General features: G+C 42.1%; 1 protein-coding gene across 1 annotated transcript in view; it reads left to right on the plus strand.

The window, feature by feature from the left end:
• PTPRG (protein tyrosine phosphatase receptor type G) overlaps nucleotides 1-20,936 on the plus strand; it is a 415,060-nt gene that overhangs the window by 223,136 nt on the left and 170,988 nt on the right. The window contains exon 4 of the mRNA XM_054216618.1: nucleotides 3,296-3,444. Coding sequence (XP_054072593.1) covers nucleotides 3,296-3,444 — 149 coding nt within the window. The remainder of the gene's footprint in view (nucleotides 1-3,295; nucleotides 3,445-20,936) is intronic.

Consider the following 20,936-nt stretch of genomic DNA (forward strand, 5'->3'; position numbering starts at 1 on the left):
TTGCCTGGGATTAATTTTTAAGGGTGGCAAGTTGGTAGAGCAGCAAACCAAGTCGGATGTTTTGGCTTGTGGGCAGAACACAGAGGCAGGTTGTGCCATAAATTGCGATGCATTTTGGCAGCAGAGTCTTGGAGCAGATGGCCACATGAGACCTTCGTATTGCAGACTGACAGAGGCAGTAAACTAAATATCTGTTTAAGCAATGGTGACGGATGTAGAGGGCATTTCTCAGCAATTAATGACTGGTTAAGAGAGACGGGGGTCCGAGAGAAAAGCCAAAGGCTCTTAACCTTGATGCTCATTAACTGGCAGGAAATGTGTTACTTGGGTTATTGTTATTGCTATTGGACCTAGGAATTTTTTTTAGGATAGAACAATTAGTTATTTTTATGCTCTGAAATGTTAAAAGGTAAAGAGGTTATTGCTCTTTGGATTCGTTGTGCTCTTTCTCGTTTTTTCCCCTCCCCTATATCAGGTAAAGGGCAGACAATGTACAGAAAACAGCGTTTCATTCAGAAAATGGAAATGGATTCATTAAGTCCCTGTCTCAACTAGAGATGCTTTTGTGCATGATTACACTGGCAAAAGCACTAATGTGGGTTTGATTTCATCACCGTAGTAGCTGGCTCCCAAGTGGTAAAGATCACTTGGAGACTGTAAGCACATTTCATAGTTGTCTTTGCATTAGTTGTTTTTGCTTGTGCTACCTTATAATTAAGTGTTAGCTGGTGTCAGCCGGGCCTGAGGCTGATGAGCTTCTTCAAGCTCAACCTGCCCATGGGAAGAGCACCCACAGGAGCAGTACCCGCGCCAGCATTACACAGACGTTGCCACTTTACCCCTTTTTAGGTCACTGAGAACTTCTAAAAACACCTTCCATTTAGAGAAAGCTACTAAAATTTCTGCCAGAGTGTGTTTTTGTTAAGTACGTTTCCTACGTGATGTGCATCACTCTGCCTGGTCCTGACCATCAGAGCTGCTCTGCTAAGGCAGGGGAAGAGCTGCTTTGTATCCAGGTTTATTTTTGATCTCAAGAAGATGACAGACACACAGCTCCATCCCTGATTCTGCAAGTGGCATCACGCGATTGCGATCCTGGTGGCTGTGGACCACCTCCTTTGGTTTTGTAATCTCAATTACATAGTATTTTAAATTAGTGGGCTATGGGGATTGATTCCTTGCTGTGCACTCTACAGAAATCACTGGATAAAAGCAGGGGCTGCCGCAGCCCAGTAAGGTGATGTTTGGTTATTCCAGTCCTGAAAGTCACGTGGAGGGGGAGGGAAGCTCCCAAATCACTGTCAGTAATGGGATGCTGCTGGGAGAAGGAAGGTGATGGGAACATGTGTTGTACAGCTCAGCAGTGTAAGAAATACTGTAAAATGAACAATTAGATGAACATTTCAGATTGTACATCCTCCTAATTATCCTTTTAATTATTCATCTAAAACAAGTAAAATGACCCCTGACAGAGCCATAAATGATTTAGGAACTATCAAATATTTATCAGATGCAACTGAATCCCCACAGAGGTTTTTAACAGATGCACGCAAATCTGCTTTCCTGTATTTCTCATCCTCTACAATTTTATCTATGGAATTTATAACCAATTGAGTGAGATTTTTATTATTTAAAATACTGCTGAGCTCATTGAGAATTTTTTAAGGGAGGAAGAGAGCAGAGGTGCTTTCAGTCACTTAACGTTTCACAGATTCGGCGTAAGACAACAGTGGCCACCAGTAGTACCCTGGCTGACACAGGCAGTATCCTGTAGCCAGTCCTGCACCGCCCGCCTTCCTACACAAACACTTGGGTACAAAGGGAGTGCTGAGAGAACCAGAAATCTGGAAGAAAAATAGCCCTGCAATGTCACTGGCACAATTTAGAAATATCTGACCATCTCGTGCAACTTAACATGTAGGTGGTTTTAACATAAACAATTTAAAGTTGAGATATTTCTAAATTGCACCCGAGATGAGGCTGCTGTAGCCAACGGTCTGTGCTCACGGGAGGGCAGCCCTGGCGCGGCAGAAAGCCTTAGCCTGCAGCGGAGCCTGCCACTGAGTCACCAACAGAGGAATAACTTTTATTTCACAACTAGCCCTTTTTGTTTTTTCAGCAGTGAATAAAATCCTCCCTCTTACATAATAAAATTGGATTTATATTAATGTTCCCATTGTGATGACATAGTTGGCTTGAGAACACAGAGAAATCCTTGTGGGTTATGCTATTCCCATTAAAAAAAAAAAATTTAAAAAAAAAAAAAAAAAACAACCAAAAACTTTAATCACAGGATTCTGGGCATAGCAAACAGTGCAATGGTTTTACAAGAAAAAATATCTAATTTTAGTTCTGTTTTTAAGCAACAGTTTTGTAAGCGATGAGAAGAAAGGATTTTGTAAGGAGTAAATTTTAGGAATCGTGCATATTAAAAATGGGAGATGCTAGAAAGGCAGGTGATCTTGTAGTGAGAGCAGCAGACAGGAATTTTTGGAAAGATGGATTTGGTTCTTAGCTGGACCTTAGACCTCCTCTGTAACATGTACTAGCTTCTACCGTGTGGTTTTGCCCTCTATTTGGACTTACAGCTTTTATTGTTACATAAAATACAAAGGTTTTTGGAAATGAAAAGAAAATACAGAGAAGATCCTTTTGACCTTTATTGAATCACATAGTAATAATGTCAGAGTTACTGTAATAAAAACCAAGCTTTTACGGAGGACTTCTCATGAGTGGGTCTCAAAAATGTTATTGTCGCTCTCCCCATTTTACAGAAAGGAGGAGCAGGGACATTAAGGAAAGTACGTGCATGTCCAGCAGTAGAGGTGGGACAGGGCACAGAGGTCTGTCCCATCCCGCCCCCCAACAAAACAGAGGAAATCCAACAAGCATAGGATCCATTCTTTTCCTAACTTGTCATCTGCAGACCTGCAGTGGTTTACAGGGCCAAGGAACATGGTCAGCCAGTAGTCCCTGGAACCACATTAAACAAGTTTTGATGGAGTTTACCATTTAAAATTTAATCAAAGTCCAATGAGGAGGGCAAAAAGTCCTTGAGAAATTTGGACTTTGTGGTTTTCTGTAGTCTATGTAACTTCATAATTACTTCCATAATTAGCCAGCATTACTTGTAGACTCTTTTTTTTTTTTTTTTTTTTAAAACCAATCCCTGTAAAATGATGACCCGACGTTTTACTTGCATTAGAAGAACTATTCTAATATAATGCGGAAAAAACTGTAAATGCTTCAGAAAAACTGTGCTAAGATCATCCTTCTCCTTGTTCTGTGTGTGCAGTTGCTATCCTGCTGAAGGACGATTATTTTGTCAGTGGTGCTGGGTTGCCGGGCAGATTCAAGGCAGAGAAAGTGGAGTTTCACTGGGGTCAAAGCAACGGATCAGCTGGCTCTGAGCACAGCATCAATGGCAAGAGGTTCCCTGTTGAGGTGAGTGGAAAGACATGCGCTTATGTTCTTGAAAAAAAATAAAATCAAAATGTATTGCTGTAGTTTGAGACGACTGTGAAATAGTGCAATGTTTCCTTCAGCGAACATATCACTTTCAAGGCCCTTCCGGCCCTCGCAGCACTCTATCTATCATCTCTTATGTGCTTTTGCAATGTCAGCTCTGAGCTCTGCTTTGCTAGCCTTGCCAGCTCTCACGTCCCATGGGTTAAGTTGCAAACAGCCACTTTTCTGGTTTCTCCCATAAGCTTTCCATGTGTGAGAGGATCTCCTTGCAAATATCTGCAAAGTGACCTCGTTGTCCTTCAAATCTTTTCTTTCCCATGACGCTTACAAACAAACAGCAGCAGTTTGGGAGCTGCCGTGCCAAGACCGCTGTCTTTGATCAGTATTGCTTGCTTGCACGCGTACGGCCCCGCTCTCTACCTGTATTCAGCTGCAGTCCCTTGCCTTGTACTAACAGGACGTCTACACAGATCTGTGCAAACAGCCCTGCATTTGCTCTGCCTGCCCGGGAGCCAGCTGGACCCGAGCCCGCCCTGGCTGCCAGCCGCCCAGCTATGCTGTTGTGCTGCAGCGGGAGCAGGGTACCGGCTCAGGCACAGCACCCTGCGAACGTGGCCCTGTTCAGAGCACGGGGCTTTGAGCTGCAGCGACCAGCTGCAGTTGACCACAAGGACGTGCCTTGAGACGTCAGGGAGGGTCCCGGTGCCGCAGGCAGCTGTGGAGCCTGGTGCGGTTGGGTCTTGGCTTGTGAGCTCCGCGTCGCTGTGTCGGCAGTGCAGTATTTTCTGTGTCAATAGAGTTTGTTGATACTTTTCAGTTTACGTTCAAGGTTTTGCATGGTGAGATAAAATGGATGTTGTCTGGGATTACCTTTGCCTGTCAGTAAGCAGATAAGCGCTTCCAGAGTGTGGCATATGGGCGTGAGCAGGATGCACGGAGCTGGGAGATGCCCCAAAAGCTCGTGGGTGGGTGGGCAGAAATGGTTGTCTTGTGAGCTGGATCTTGCAAGAACTTGATTCAGCCCCCAGCTTGCCATAGTTCCTCATATGTGGCTTTCACAAAGTCATTTTTCAGGAGGTGGGAAGGGGCTTCCAAAGCACAAAGTGAGGTTGTAATATACTCTGATACATGACCAAATCCTTTGATTCTCGCCTCCCTGCTCCAGCTGCACCATCACATGAGAATTAGAAGCCATTTTTTGTCTCCCTGTTCTGAACCTGTACATTGAATGATCTGTGAGGCAGAGATTTTTTATTTTCTTACTTTTTTACAAGTTTTTCCAACAGCTCTGGCTTGATGTAGCTGTGAATTCTTACAAGGGGCCACCCCTGAGCACATGGAGCAAAGGCCCAAACATTGTTTTGCTGCTCTGTCTCAGTTGGCAATACTGACATTTATAACCCTATTTTTGGGTGGCAGAAGCAGCACTCAGGAAGTCTACAGGGCCAGTCAACTCCTCTTTAAAACTTCAGGGAGCAGAGAGATGCTAAAGGAGCCTGTGTCAGAAATAGTATTTCCACTTCAGAAACTCTTTCTTATGATGCCAAGGCTCTTTGATGCTGACTGGATGAATGGAAGCTATTTTACTTCGGGGAAAAAGCAAATTCCTAAGAAATAATTTTCCTTTCGTTTAAGTATTCTTCATTTTCTTTTTAATTGGCTGAAATACTAATTTTTGCTACTTTAAAGTTGGGGAGGGGGGGAAGGAGACTGCCTTTCTGAATTTAGGTCACTTGTTTATAAATGCTGTGCAAAATAAATTGCTGTATCAGATAGGTTTAGTGTTAATCTTAATAATGAAAATGTCATTTTCCAAATGATTGGTATTCATTGCATTGACATGAACCTCTGTTCTCTGACCTTTGTGGGTATGATGGCATTATCAGGATTCCCACAGCCTTTCCCTTACTATTTTTTAAAGGAAGAGCAGTTTCCAAACCAAGCCTTTCCCCGTTGTGATGCTACCTACCTCCTGCCCAAGAGTTCCAAATTTCATTCACGTGCTGGAAAGAATTTTCATGGGTGGATTTTGAAGGGTCCAGTAGGTCTAAGGTGATGAAACTTCTTGCCAATACAGGCAAAAATAGTCCTCATAGTTGGGACTAGACCTCTCAAACAGTAACTGTACATGGATGCATAGTGTAGCTTTTAATTTGTGATGCTAATTGTAGTTCAGCTTACAACTGTCTGATGCAACCCTAATTGCCTGATGCTGGGAGGTCTGTGCCAGAAATACTGTACTTCATTTGAGAAGTGGCATTTCTAGGAAAGCTGTAGAAAGGAAAAAACAAAATCTTTTCCTACAGAAAGCAAAGCCCAGATCATTCTGATTATTCTGAGCCTGTGGACGTAGGTAAAGCTTTTAAGGAGCCCGCAGGTGTTGGCATTCCAGGTCTGCAGCAGTTACAGTGGGGATGCAGCTGAAAGGAAACATTTTCTCAGTCTAATTGTGCAACCAGATGCGGACTATGCAAAACCCATTAGTTCCAAAGCACATCCCAAGGGAATGCCGACAGATCAGCTTCATCCATAGACTCTGCTCTGTGCACATGAAGTTTAGATGTTTTTTCCTCTGGGAAACAAAGTGCTTGCTGGTAGTCTTTTTTCTTGAAGAGGATGCAGAAACTAATTAGAAATGTCAGATATAATACAGAGCATTATTGTTTGACCATGTTGTTTGGTTTTTATTATTACAACTAATGTGTCAGATGGTAAGGCTGTCTACGTTAATTGGTTTCCTTCATTGAAGCCCATCTGGATCATATTTTTTTGTGATTTATATGTTAAATTAGTTAGTAAGATATATGAGAACATCCTTTTGTTTCCTGCTTTAAAGGCATGTTGGATCAAAGGCGTATTATCTTGCAGTACTTTTACGCATATGTAGCATATTGTGATTCATTTTCAAACCATGGCATACGTAATGGTGTTCTTTCATTATGTGGTCTTGATTGCTTATTTATTGATTATATTTTCCTTGGTGATACTTGAGCCTTATGAAGCCATTATGAGCTTGGCTGTCTCTGAAGTAGCATTCGTGAATGGAGATGACCACGTGCCTCAACCTTTCATCCACAGCGAGGTTCCAGTTCGTGATACCAGGCCTGATCAGCATTGGCTTGAAGTTTCTTTTACCCTCCTTCTTCCCATTTTAGCACAATCATCTTGGGTGAGGCCAGGAACTAGTGCTGCGATGCTGAAGATTAAAGCGATACCATTAGCGTATTGCTGTGTGAGTGGAGTGCGAATCCTAATGAGGATGTGGGCTCTGCGCCAGCTTCGAAAAAGTCTCTCTCCTTTTTCCTTCAAGTTAAGAAAAGTTTTTAACATCACATTCTCTAAATTTTAATGAATTGCTGACTCCTTTGTATTTTGTTATTGTTCTTCTCCGCTATAATTACTCAGGTTTTTCTTTTTCTTTCTGAAGTCGAAACAGTATAAATGAACATGCAAATGCTAGGAACTATTTAAATGGCTAAGTGACAAAATTAAAATAAAGATGATGAGCTTCCCTCAGGCCAGGAGAGAACCCAGGTTCCCCTCATTAGAGCCAAGAGGAGTAATTGCAGTGCTTTAATCTCCCGTGTCACCGCGCCGGTTACCAGCCCTGCCTGCGCAGAGCTTGTGGCAGGGAGGGCACGCCATGTGGGCTGCCTGCGCGCAGGGAAACCCGGCACTTAATATTTCATAGGCGAGCAAAGAGCTGACGTGGCAGTGCTGTGCTGGAGGAGTTCGGTACCAACGTCCCAGCGTAACTGTGATTTTATTTTTTTATTTTTTTTTAGTTGCTTCATACTCATTTTTATGCAAAATGCTGATTATTTCTGTGAAGAGCAGAAATCAGAAGAGTGATTTTAATCATGACTGTGTTAATTTGATGTGAGCTTTGGCTGTTTATGAGCTTTCTCTTTAATGGCGCTAATTGTCAGTTATAATGTGAACACCATTATACAGTAATATACAGTAATTTATTTAGTAAATGAGAATCTTATTCCAAGGACCATACTGCAATATGCCATAGAGACCTCATCCCTTTAATCTTACATGAACAAACTTGCAGTGTCTAGGCCAAATTGGTAACAGGAACATCAACTTGGCAATGTGATTTCATACCCACAAGTGCCAACATGCATGTTTTTAGAGATCTCCAGTTCTTCTCCATTAAAAAAAAAAAAAAAAAAGGCAAAAAGAAACCTTCAACAAAACCCCACAAACCATCCCAGCAGAAAATGAAGAGCTAACACCCTTTCATGTCAATTAACAAGCTTTTACGTTATGTTGATAGATTCATTTTCCTAAATTATTATTGCAAAACAATCATTTGCATTAACAGTTCTTGTGCTTCTTTAAGCATGTTTCTTAGAAGACTTTCCAGGTTCTAATGGTGTCTTTGTTCTTGCTACTTCTTTGATTTTCTTTCTTTTCCCTTTGACTATACACACTAACTTCAGCGTGGTCTAGATCTACAGCTAGTTGCTCTAATTTGAATGCTCAGATCTCCTTGCCAAAGTTTAGCACTGTGTGCTATCCTACCTCTCATTATATCACTTAAATTCTGATGCTTTATATTATCACAGGCAGAAGACAACCAGTGTTGTTAATGTAGAAGACACGTGGTATTCAGTGCGTGAAGCCCTTTACTGTAGCAAATAAAGTGAGACAAGTTAGTGGGTTTTTTTGTTTTTATCCTGAATGTTTAAGTCTTGCTATCACTTCTGGAGTCATCTACAGTGTATGTCCAGCTTTTGTCCACCTGTGAATGGCAAGGGATATTTAATTTATAATGTTAGAATTGGGGCCTTTTCTGTTATTTAGTTCTCTTTGTGGTGCATTTGAAAGCCTGCTTAGATTTGTGTGTGCTTTTTTAACATATTAAAAGATGAATGTATCACAGTATGTCTTCCTGATGTACAGGGAGAACTAACACCCTATGTTACCGTGTTGCAGCTGGGTTTATTATTTTTGGCATCCAGCATATCTGGTAATTGCAATTTTGCAAAGATTTCTGGTGTTGGCTTCAAGCATAAGTGAAGACTAATTGTGAAACAGGGAGCCAGCGTTGGTTTTATTTCCTTATATTTCGTTTCGTAGTTGCTCTTCAAATTTCTTGCCTCCATCTGGCAGGATGTAGCAAAGTAGAAGTCAATAAATGATGGAGGGACCTAAAGAAGGCCGCTGGGAATATATCACAGTGAGAGACTTCAACTGTCTGAAGTAATTTTACTGTAATATTCTCTCCAAGGACCAAACCCACACTTATAGGGGGATACTTAGAGCTCCCAGTGACTTTGATGGGAGATGTGCTGGTGAAACTCCGGGTGCGGATTTGGCTCCGTACTCATGCTGTCTCTGCTGCAGGGTGTCCAGGGAATTTAGCATGCGCTGCTTATTCTGTCTGTTTCCCTTACAGCACCCCTGATTTAATCATTCAGACAAGGAAATGGCTTGGGGATTTTCACATTTAATTATTTAATTTTTTTTTCTCTTTTTTTAAACTGACAATTAGGATGTTTTTTCGGTGTGTTTTCTTACAGTCTTCTGTCTTCCCTTTCCCTACGGTCTTTGGGGGTCCAGATAGCCATAAAATACTCCAAAAATACAAGATGCTAAAAGCCAAAAAAGCTGCTCTGTCTTACCACCAGTAAATTGAGATTTTACTCCAGGAGTCTCCAAACTTTACTCCTCTTTGCTCTTCACCGCTTTTAAAACTTGTCGGGTTTCTCACTGTCAGGAAATCAGTGTGTCATAATTTTAAAACATAAAATGGGTGGATATATTGAGCACATGGCTGAGTTTCCATCCTGTTGCACTGCAAAGACCGTCAGCAGTGCAAGTTAAACATCGTCTTATAACTGTCTGGTTTACTCTTTTATTTTCTTTAGCGTAGCTGATACACTGTCTCCTCACAGTTGTCTTTAGTGCCTCCCATATACTGACAGGAGAATCAGTTGAGACTGTAATTAATGACTTTATTGCAATCAAGGTTCCGTTTTAGTGCAGAATGCCTCATCTTGTAGTAGTGAAATATTTAGTCTCCATCTGGCTGATCTTTTCTGTGAATGCCCCGTGATAATTAAGAAGAAACATGGGAGGATGGTCTGAAATTAAAATATGTTTAGTGGAGGGGTTAGCGTATCTTGGGACTGTTCGCATAGAGACCCAGACAAAATTTAGGGATGTAACAGCAGTTTGGTTTTATGGCAGCATCTTCCCGCTGCCTGCCAGGCCCCAGTAATTTCTAGAGTGAGTTGCAAGTGTTACAGTGCATCCAGAGTTTTATTTTGCAATAACTATCCAGTAACACAAACCAGATATAACTCCTTTCAGGTTGGATGTGGGAATGTCCTGCTTTCCCCAAAGGATTTCCACTGTCTCGTTGAAAAGGTCTGAGGCAGGAGCACTACACTGCAATTACAGTGTGTTAATGATGAGCTAAGAGTTATACATTCCTCTTAGCATAAATCCCTGATTTTCTACATGATTAATTGGAGTCTGGAAAGACTGACAAGGAGAAGGAGGATCCGATGGGTGAAAATAAGAGATAAGAGGCTGACAGCCAGCTCTTGTTGTAAAGGAGAGTTATTTTGAATAGGAGAAAAAAATCAATACAAAGGTTGGAGAATTTGACAGAGTTATAAGAGCTACTTTAATGAAAGGTAGCAGATTCAATAGGATTGTTACTTGAAATGTGGGATTGTCTGAGTTAAAAAAATGAGGCTGTCTCTCCCCAGCTGTAAAGGTGAGCTTTACGTGCTGAGCTTACTGGGTACTTAGGCTACTGGGTTTACTGGCATTCACTGTGGACACTTAGTGTGGCAAGTAAAGGGGAAAAAGCATGTGTGGGAGCTTGCTAAATTCTGTTTTTCTGGAGTAGTTACTTGATTATGGGAGGAGAAGGAAGGGGACAGCAGGTAATAGCTATTTCTGCTGCTTTACTGTGTTGGGTAGCTGCTGTGTTAAGAGTATCTGGCAGGCCTCTGCAAGGTGAAGTGTTCCATTATGAGGAGGTGACTTCATTTGTCCGGAGCTGTAAGGAACGGGGTAGGATTTTGATAGACTCAAAGGGATGTTTAGCCGGGGCTCTTCTCGGTATGCCCATGTCAGCCTCCTTCCCCCAGTGGTGATGGCGAGAGGCGGGCGCAGATAGGGAGGCTGTGTGTGGAGGCTTTCTAACCCAGGTTAGAGGAGGGGCGAGGAGTCGGCTGAACCTCAGCGTCCCCCTGTGCAAATACATCTTGGACAGAAGCACCACTTCATTTAGTATGGCTAGATACAGGGACTTCAGTAACTCTGTAGAAAGAAACTTGCTTCTAGAGCTACTGGAGGGCTATATTATTGCTCTCAGTGGAAACGGCCACCTCAGTCTTAAACAGAGGAGCCAAGTTTTCCAAACTTGCTCTTAGCATTTTAAGTTGGGGAACTTAGAAGCAGGAAAGCAATTTTTTCAGTCACATGCGCAGCCATGAAGTGCGTAAGGCTTACGGAGAGGGAAGCTGCAGGTCAGTCAAGTGTCCCGGGGCTGCTTGCATGCCATGCTGTGCCCGGGTGGCTGTCCACAAGGGTCCTGGGACACTGGTTAAAAAATATGTGGTTTGATAAGTGCTCAGCACTGCCTCTTTCCTTCAGGCAAGTCTAACAGTCCTGGGACTTCAGGACGTCTTCCCCTGGAGATGTGTGACCCTTCGTAGTTATTTCCATAGGCCCTCTGGAAATAACAAAGATAGATAACATTTGGCAAAAAAAGAAAAGAAACATTGCACAAATGTGTTAAGAAGTGATAATATTTCCTTGGCACGCAAAAAAAAATCAAAACAAAACCTTAATGTGGTTAATGGGCTCGTTGGTAGTTTGTCTGCCAGTATTTCCCATGGAAGTCATTTCACTGGGTCTCAAACAGTGGGAATAGATTTCACCAGTGTTAATCATGATTTAAGGCAGCAAGCAGGAAATGATTTAAATTGTCTATTATACTAGTGCTTTTACTGATTGCATTTTTGTATATTTTTTTCTGAAGAATTCTAAACAGTTGCTATAATTTCATGCCAAGAGAATAAATTACGTCAGACATGTTTTTCACAGTTAGAAAACTCGGTACATTTATTCAGGGGGTTTTTTTTCTGTTTTATCACACGTTAAAGAACTGTTTTCTAAGGGATGATGGCCAAAAGGTTGTATAAGCCAGAAAGGAAGGTGCATCTTGCCATTCAGTTATTCATGTGTCCAAAAAGGTTTTCATTAAAATTTATTTTATAATGTGGGTCACCAGAAGGCTTTTTAATTCTGGGGGGAGGCAGGCTGTGAAATGCATTCACTGCGGATTGTGCTGGTCAGTAGTATTGTACTTACATTCTTGCCCTCCCACCTGAATCCTTCTGCTGTCTCTTAGATTGAGTTTAAAAGCTCTCTGGGACAGAGTATCTCTTTGCTGGGTTTGTGCAGTGCCTGCCCCGGTGGAATTCCTGCTTCAGGATACAGCAGTGTCGCTGCTGTAACCGCAGGCTTTGCAGGGATGAATTGCTTTGTTTTTCCTATGATAAAGCTTCACATGATGTAAGAGATCAGGCAGCTAATATGAGTGTAGTCCCTGTTATTTCCCCAGTTCACAGGCATTGTATTTCCAGACAGGATGGGAAGGTTAACTAAAGTTGAAAAAGGATCTAAAACACAGTAAGAGTTTACTCTCTGGTAGAAATGAAATAACAATCAAGTGGTTGAAAACGAGGAAAAAAAGGTATGTGTTTGCTCATACTTTGAGACACATGGCACTCATCTATCTGTAAAGAAAAAACAATTGGGGGAAAATAGTTGTATCCCTGCATAAGTGTATCCTCTTGCTCCCTGTTTTTCTATCCACCTTAATAAGCAAAATTCTGTATTCTCTAATTAGTTGGGCTTTTCAGCAAATGCCTCAAAAGGCCAATAATGTTCGTTTCTATCACCATCCCAGCGAGGCTGCCTGTCCTCAGAGGGGGCTTTCCTTTATCCTCAGGCTTCAGAGAGGAGGCGAAGTGGGCTCATATTTCCAGGAAATCTGCAGCCCCTTCTGTTTCCTGCCTGCAGCTGCCTCCAGCGCGCTCACTGCCTGGGCAGGAAAGCCTTTGTTATCCCATCCCTCAAAGGGGGCTTGGGTATCCTTGTCCATTGACCATTTGGGAGTGTTTTGGTTTTTTTTTAATAAGACATAACTTCTGATCTACACATGTGTAAGAAATAAAAAAAATTAACTTCCCACCAGAATTAGAAATAGTGTTACCAGGTGGGAAAGAGCTTTGCCCCCTGCAGTGGGCTAGCAGTTTGTTAATAGTTTAGTTAAGCACAGAAAACGGCACCTGATCTGCCAAAAGAGTGCTAGTGTCTCCAGAGGGGGCTGTTAATGTCCAGGAAAAGAAGATTGAAAGTGTCTCCCAAATAAGTTAAGGATGAATCATTCTTCTCTGAGACTGGGGGCAAATTCAATTTTTGAATGGACTCTCAGACACCAAATAGAGGGTGGAGAGGCAACCTTGCTCACCCTGGGTGGTGAATGCGACTTGAGAATTAAAAATACTTGTTAGCACAAGATCTGTCACACATCTGGAGAGAGATCTTTGGGCCTTGATCATGCCAGGGATGGAAATTTAAATTTCTTGAATTTTGTATCTTTTTTTCTTTATAGAGCTTTCAACTGTGTTTTGAAGTCCGTGCCTGCAACACCACTTGTGTTTGCTCTTTACCTTAACTGGATTGCTGTAAGGGTAATTTCAGTTGATTTATTTTTTTTGTTCCTACATAGAGCGCTTCCATTCCTTCAGGGTGGCAGTGTCTAAGATAAGAAGTTCAGTGCTCAATGCCTGCATGCAGTGCTTAAGGATTCTCAAAGAGTAGCAGACTTTAACTTTTTAAAATGCAAAACCACCCATGGATGAGTAGCCAAAATTACAAAATTCATCCAAAAAGAAAAGGAAGCCTCTTTTCTTTAGTTTCTTATCACCCTTGGTTGAGGGGGGGGGGATTCTGTTCTCCTTGCACTGAGGTCTAGATCCTCTTAGGGCAGGCTAGTGCTCTGGAGGGGAAGGTGGCTAGCTGAGAGTTGAGTGACACTTTTAATCTTGAGATGGCACATACCAGGCAGGACCATAATATCCCTTAAGAAAAAGAAATGTCATTACATCCAGTTCAAAATAGGAGATTGCAGATAACGGGAAGGTTTTAAAAAAGATTCATTTGAAATTCTTTGCTTGAGAGGTCTCATTCTGTTTGGGAGGCAGGAATGTGAGCTCTAACTTAATGAGCTGCATTCAAAAGATGAAATTTCAAGAGAGTAAAAGTAAAACCCATTATTTCCTGAACATAAATCGAGTCACCCATCCTCAGATCCATGCTCATGTCTTTCTCCTCAACCTCATGTAATATTCCCCTTGCTCCCCGTTTAACTAGGAAAAATTTTAGGGGCCTTTGCCTCAAGGAAATACCCGAAGTACATACCTTCAATCATATCAGTCACTGATGTTAAACCACATGCTGTTTACTAAGTAAGGCTGAAAGCTACATGCTGTTGTTGCTGGCATACCATTTATGAAAGGCCTGCTAGCCCTCCCACTGAACCATATGGTGATTTATCAGACAGTTTAGTAGTAGCAAGACCAAGACCCAAATTGGTCAAAACTAAAAACGGGTATTCCTTATGTTGCTTCTGATAAAATGTTCACGTTCCTATTCCCTTTGTAGTGTAGGGGCTGTGCGTGCATAGCCTGGAAGGGAGTTGCTGTATTTTCAGGGTAAAGGATTACTATCTTACAAGTTAGTCTTTCAAGAAACTGAAAACAGCAATTTCTGGATGCCTGCAGCTCCAACAGCTGTTGTGTTGGTCCATTTTAAATAAAAGAAATATGAAATATATATGAAACATATGAAAGCTCAAGTGTGGGGCTCAACTCTGAGGAGTTTGAATGTGAGACCACGTAAGAGGAAATTAATGTTTTCTGTGGAAGAAAAGCAAGTTCTCATGTCAAAGAAAGCTTCCTAGCAAACAGTTTTGTTAGCAAAACTTGCTTAACACTTGAGGTAGCAAAACATCCATATATGATCTCTGACATAATATTGCTGCATTATTAGCAGAGTTAGTTCAGATGTTTTCCCATCATGATGAAGTGAGACAGAAGTGGAAAATGTTTTGGTAACGCTGCAAGGAATAATTTGGCAGCAGTCAGAAGCTGGAACTGGAAAAGGGCAGTAGGAGAGAAATAATTAGCAAGGATAATTTTCGGGCCTTGACAACCTGGCATGTCTTTCTAGCAGTGAATGGATTCACCTGACACCCAGAGATAGCCATCTGATAATAGCACTCATAAGATCAATACATCGATACTTTATCCTTGAAACGGTATTTAAAGTCTGTTCTTAGGTTCATTTCTTTACTTCTGTAAAGTTATAGCAATCTGGGATTTGAGATAATGCATTCATTACAGCCTTATCGGCCTTTCTTCATTTACTGTATTTTAATGCATCTACCATGACTGCTGAAGAAGGATGCTCAGTGAGCTTAATCTGCTTATGTTTGAAAAAGAAAGGATGCTCAAAAGATTAAAATGAGGCCTCATACAGAACAGGTCTGAGAGTTTGCAGTGCTTACAATGGCAGGGGGTTTTGTGCGAGAGCTGTTTCGAACGTGAAGCTTCCGTGGTGCTGGCTCTGCACACGTCATGGCGAGGAGGGGAAGGGGGAGCTGGGCACAGCTCAGATTTTGCTGTTGTAGACTGATATTCTGCCCAGCCTCTCGTGTGGCTAATAATGCCAAAGTGTCGCTGGGTTAAACCTAATGTTGCTTCTTTCTGTTCATGTGTCTTACTGGTCCACATCTCTTCACATCGTGGGGAGTTATTTGTGGGACTGTGATGGACACCCCAGGACACAGAAATAGCATGTGCATGCTTGAAATAATGCTCATGCAGAGAAGTAACGTATATATAAGTACGGAGAGAGATCTAGGTCTATGTTTTGTCTCTATAGACTCACCGGTTTCCCCTAGAAGCATACATTTTGAAAGAATTTAAACCGGACTGGGAAATTCTATTTTTAATGAGCGCTGCTGTGAAGGAAAGGAGACATACAGCAGGGGAGTATTATTGCCGTGATTGCACCACATATATGTTCTGTCTCTAGCAAGGGAGAAACTCATGTTGAAAAAGACCTATTTATCTAACAACATCAACAATTTAAAAAAAAAAAATCCTTTTTCTGATAAAGACTGGAAAGATCAGTGTCTGCCCTCTGAGCACCTGGAAGGAATTATTCCTGCCTCTGTCTCTTGGTATTGACGGGCTCTTCGCGCGGCAGCCTGAGGGGCCGGGGCCGTCCCCGCTGTGCCACCACAGGCCTCGCTGCCGGCCGGAACCTTCAGCTCTTTCAAAACCAGTGGGTTTTGTTCGTTTTAAGCAGATTATGGCGTGAAAGATGGAAGAGGAGATCAGAACTGGCAGGGAGCTGTGATTTGAATAGGACCTTCAATTTGACACATGTTATGTCCTTAAGAGAGGAGTCGGTGCCTGGTTTTTGTTGACAGGTGTGGCGACGGCCTTGAGGGATGATGGGCACTTCGGTGAATCGCTAAATTGATTTGATAATCAGTAAGTGAATTTGCTAAGAGCAGGTACTGCGTGCCTTCTTTGGGGCTCGGTTAACCTAGTGACAGCTTGTTTTAAATGTACTAGGAGGTTTTAGTTTATTTTTCCTACTTTTTTTTCCGGCAAGAGCTCTACACAGAGTTACTGCCAAATAAAAGAAGCGGTTTCTCCTCTTTGGTTTAAAACTCACCTGAAGATGACCAGACCTCACTTGTACAGCAAAGCTGCTGTCCCGGCTTAAATGCTCTCCACTTTCTCCAGGTATGCCCAGATAGTGGTGATTGTCACCATTGGGGCTGTAATGTTTATGTCCCCTCGACAGGGCTGTAGTATTTTACCGCTGTTGCCCTCACCAGGTGGAGAGCATCAGCATCGCAGGCAGCCTTTGACTCACTAGAAGCCTTTTATGCCTGCCTTGCTCCAGTTCCCAGCTGGTCCTGTAACCCGTGGGCTTTCCCTCCACTTGAAGCACAAAGCGGAATTTTTCCTGTCCTTGGTGGCACAGGACCAGTGCTGCGGGGTGGAAAAGAAGGGCAGGCACTGTGGCCCGGGGTGGCAGATGGCTGTGGGTGGAGGTGAATTCCCTCATATGCGTTTCTGTCTAACCTTTAGGCCGTTTGTGCGGCTCCGGGCTGGATTTGCAGTTATCTCCCCCACAGCCCTGCTATTCACCATGGAAAGTGGACACGGGACAAGTCTGTCAAATTAAAAAGCACTGCCTCCAGCGTCAAGCATACTTATTAGAGTTTATGCTGGTTTATGTTGGAGCTACTTAGAAGGGGGATTTTGCTTCAGGCATTTCCAAAAGGCAATGCAATTTGTGAAAGTTTAATATGTATTTATTTTCTGGTTGCCCAGCAATGTCAGTGTTGCTTGCTTGGGTTCAGATTAGAAATATTTGCGTTCTAGGTAGCTTTCACCTGCCCAACTATTCCAAACAATTTTATTTTTTTCTTATATGCATTCATAATTGTCCTCTGTTCTTAAGACATAAATTGAAATTGTGTCCTTCATACCATGATGCTCAAACGATTTCCTTTTCAACGAAGAGTACGTAATAAAGGTTAAAAATGATTTTTGCAATCCATGCATTTAAGTATACATTACTATCTGTTTTAAGGATGGATAATCAATGTAAAAAATGATACTTCCGTGTATTCCTAATAGGTCACTGTGTAAATATCCATAATGGAATCGATCCCTTAGGTTATGGCAACCATTAGTACAGAAAGGGCTTTCACAATTAATGTATCAGACATTTGCCTTTCATACTTACACGCAAAATGATTATTTATTGATTATTTTCAGTCCAGGTTAATGATGTTGAAGAGGTTTCGGTATCTCAATTTAAAGTACTTAAAGTGTGGTTCAAACAGAAATATCATATCCCTTTCAAGAAGTTGTGACTAATACCTGATAAGTGATTTTGCTCTACATTCTATCTCATATATGCATACATATAGATTATATATAAATTCAGGATGTTTGTGCACCTAGAAGGTCTTGGTGACACAGTCAGTGTCAGTCTGGGGTGGTAAATTTTACTGTTTCTGTAGTTTTGTGTTTCTGTAGAGCAGCAGGATATTGCTATAGCCAAACACTCAGGGCTTCACCCTTCTGAGAGCCTGTGTCTCTCACTGGGGTTAATGGGAGTTGCGTGTTTGCCACAACAGGGAGGAGGATTTTCTTGCTGAGTGTAGTTTCTGTTTAAACTGCAAATGTTTTCACAAGTTGAGTAATGGATTCAGTTATTCTCTTTAGAAATATCCACATAAACATGGGCATTATTAACTCAGGTACCAGCTGAGGGAGCAGGAGCAGAGAGGTGGCTTCTGAAAACAAGGTGATTTCCCCCAATATCTGCCAAGCACCTTTTCTTGCAGAGTTTTGCTGAAGGCAGGAGGGGGAGGGCTTTGCCCCTCAGGGGCACCTGCCGTGTGTGCCACAGTCTGAAATGCACAGCCCGAACGGAAACACCCCTCCAGGGGTCTCCAGGGTCTCTCTGCTGACAGAGGGGCAAATAAGACAATTGAGCATGGTTGCTTACCGCTGCAAGGTGAAGGTGCAAGATCTACCTGTGCTGACACTGTTTCGGTTGTGATTTGCCACCACACTAAGAAGGTGCATTGGGTGAGCGGGGGTGAGAAGCTGGTCGGGCTCGACTGTGGCACCCGTGGGTGCAAGTATGTAATGGTCGCCAGGATTAGGCCGTGGCTGAAAGTACTTAGCTGTGGAAGTGTAATTGTGAGGAAGTAAAACTATTGCATTTCATCCCAGTTCATCAGAAAAGGATTCCCAAGCTGTCAGTTGAACTGGTTTTCTTTAGCAATCAGCTTTTGGGTGAGGAAAAATGATTATATTTTTACTGTTACCTACTGTTTTATCTTTAACAAAGTAATTGCTGCCTAGAGCTGTTTAACTCTATGAGCATGAAAAGCATGCATAAAACCAAACTGTATGCTAAAAGACTTGCTTGATTATCATAGAACATTTTGCATTTGAAGAGCTTTCCAACTGAATACCATAGAGCTCCTTGCCAATATTAATGAGCAGAGGGAAGAACATACAAAAAAGTGTATAAGTGACTTAGGATCCTGTGTCCCGTTTGCAAAATGACTTGGCACGTGGCTCCTAAATACTTTCAGGTCAATATATGGTGGCCTCCTCAGTTCTTGCAAGTCAAGCCCACAAGCACCAACACAACTATTGGTCCAGAAAGAGCCCTATCTCAACTTCTGGTGCCATCTTCCCCTTTGGGTATGTGTTTGTGTTCATAGCCTAGCTCTCCTGTGCAAAGAAGTATCTAAAAAGAGAAAGGTCTCTCTCAAGCAGCCTGTCCCACCACAGTCCAAAGGGACAAAGTATGGGTGAGATGATACAAGGCAGAGTTGTTCTTAACAGTGGAGGACGTTTTCATCCTCTGATACGCGACTCCAAAGAAACTGAGATCCAGAAAGCAACTCAATTTCAACTCAAAAGGGCGTTAAGCTGACATGTTTACCCCTGGTTGATCGTATATACAAGCAGGAGGTGGAGCGCTCTGTGACAGTTGGTGAAGTGGTGACCTTGGCAGGGGAGGAGGGGGTATGGTGCAAATTCACCGATCCTTTCAGAGGCAGAGCTGGCATTTGAAGGCTGCTGGCATGCGCTGCTACGACTGCTGCATGTAAGCTCTGAGCTTATAAGGCTGACATCTGCTTTTGAATAAAATTGTCTGTAGTGGAAGCTGACATCAACCCTCTGCGCTGCTTTAAATTCATATTCTCCTTGGAAAAAAATAATCTAGTATTTCAGTGCAGTTATGAACTTTTTTTTTCATTTGTGAGTCTCCTAAATATTTTTCCTGCTGAAGTGCGGGCCCTTTTTCAGTCAGTTTAAGCCTACTGACAGTACACTGACTTTTCTTAATTATCTTCTCCAGACCCCTTTAAATTAGTCCCCCAGGGGTCTGTGAACCTCATATTGAAAATGACAGCTCTAATATTTCCGTACTAAATAGTTACAGAGAGTTGTCCAGGGATGCTGACTCATATAAGATTGCTAATTCCCCCTGAAAAACAAAAGAATCTGATTTTAAGCGGTAATACATCTGAGGGGATGGGGCACAGTATGGAGGAAGAGGAGAATGGCCATCAAATGTGACCATGGCTTTGTACGTACTGAAAACAGAAGAGCGTGGGAGGGTAAAAATCATTTGGAACCATTCAACTCATGCATAAATGTATAGCTTTCAAATAGCTAATTTTTTTATGTCATAAAAGAAAACTGGCTAGGGCCGGTTCCTTTTTTATAGGCCTGTCATAAACTCTGAAAAATGAGGTTTATAATTTGTGGTCTGAAACCACCTTAACTATTGCAATACAAACAGCATCACTGTACTGCAGTTTTTTTTCTAAAATGCCTCCGGTGAAAATATTGCAGTGCCATAATTAACTAATACCAAGATCCTGTTTGTGGCGCTTTGTGCTGCTTTCTCCAGAAATATGCAGTTAGTATAAATCCTCAAGGCTCAGAAGATGGTGGTGCTTCAGAATAATCTCACATCACCATGTCAGTTAAAGCAATCACTAATATTGCTTCTGTGTCTCACAGAATCCGTCCCATCACTGGTTGGATTTATAAAGAGAGGGTTATATAGTTTATGTAGATATATATATATATATGTGTGTGCGTGTCTGTGTATGTAAAAAAAAAAAAAGTACAGAGGAGAACAGCATGCATGCTGTCTCCTAATTACTTTGTTTTCTGATACCTCAGCAACATTGATCTTTCAAAATGATCTCTTGCTGGTGGCATCAGTTTTATGTTGTAAAATATTCCTGCAATTCTGGCAATGATAAACTAATTACAGACTATACATTTTTAATGATTTAATCTCTTGTCATATTCCTAGAGAGAAGTGAACCTGATTCCAAACAAATCTCCCATGCATGACCAAACACTCATCATGAAATGTATGGTTTTCATTAAACCCTGTTGTTAATACAGGCTTAGGATTGTTTTGTTAAAATGGGGAGAGGTTGGGGAGTAAAAGCACGCTGAAAGATTACTGTAATAATGCTGCAGTAAGCGTTTTGAATCACACGGAGCTCCCAGCAACATTCCACTGACATGTGCCTCCCATTACGGAGGGCTCTTGACAAGCCATATGTAACGCCGGAGCCGCGTGTGTCAAAGGGGCTTTCGATGAGTGGCAATTAGAAAGATGCATTCGTGTCCCTTATCCCTTGCTAGAAATCCAGGCTTGTGCCACTCACCCTATCTTATGTTAGTGTTTAGGTTTAGGAATAATGATTAGGAAAGCGGTGGGTCAAAAAAACAGCTTCAAGCGATGTCCTTTTTTACGTGCTGAGATGTCTGCTCCAT

The sequence above is a fragment of the Rissa tridactyla genome, chromosome 10, assembly GCF_028500815.1.
Source record: "Rissa tridactyla isolate bRisTri1 chromosome 10, bRisTri1.patW.cur.20221130, whole genome shotgun sequence".
Classification (NCBI taxonomy): domain Eukaryota; kingdom Metazoa; phylum Chordata; class Aves; order Charadriiformes; family Laridae; genus Rissa; species Rissa tridactyla.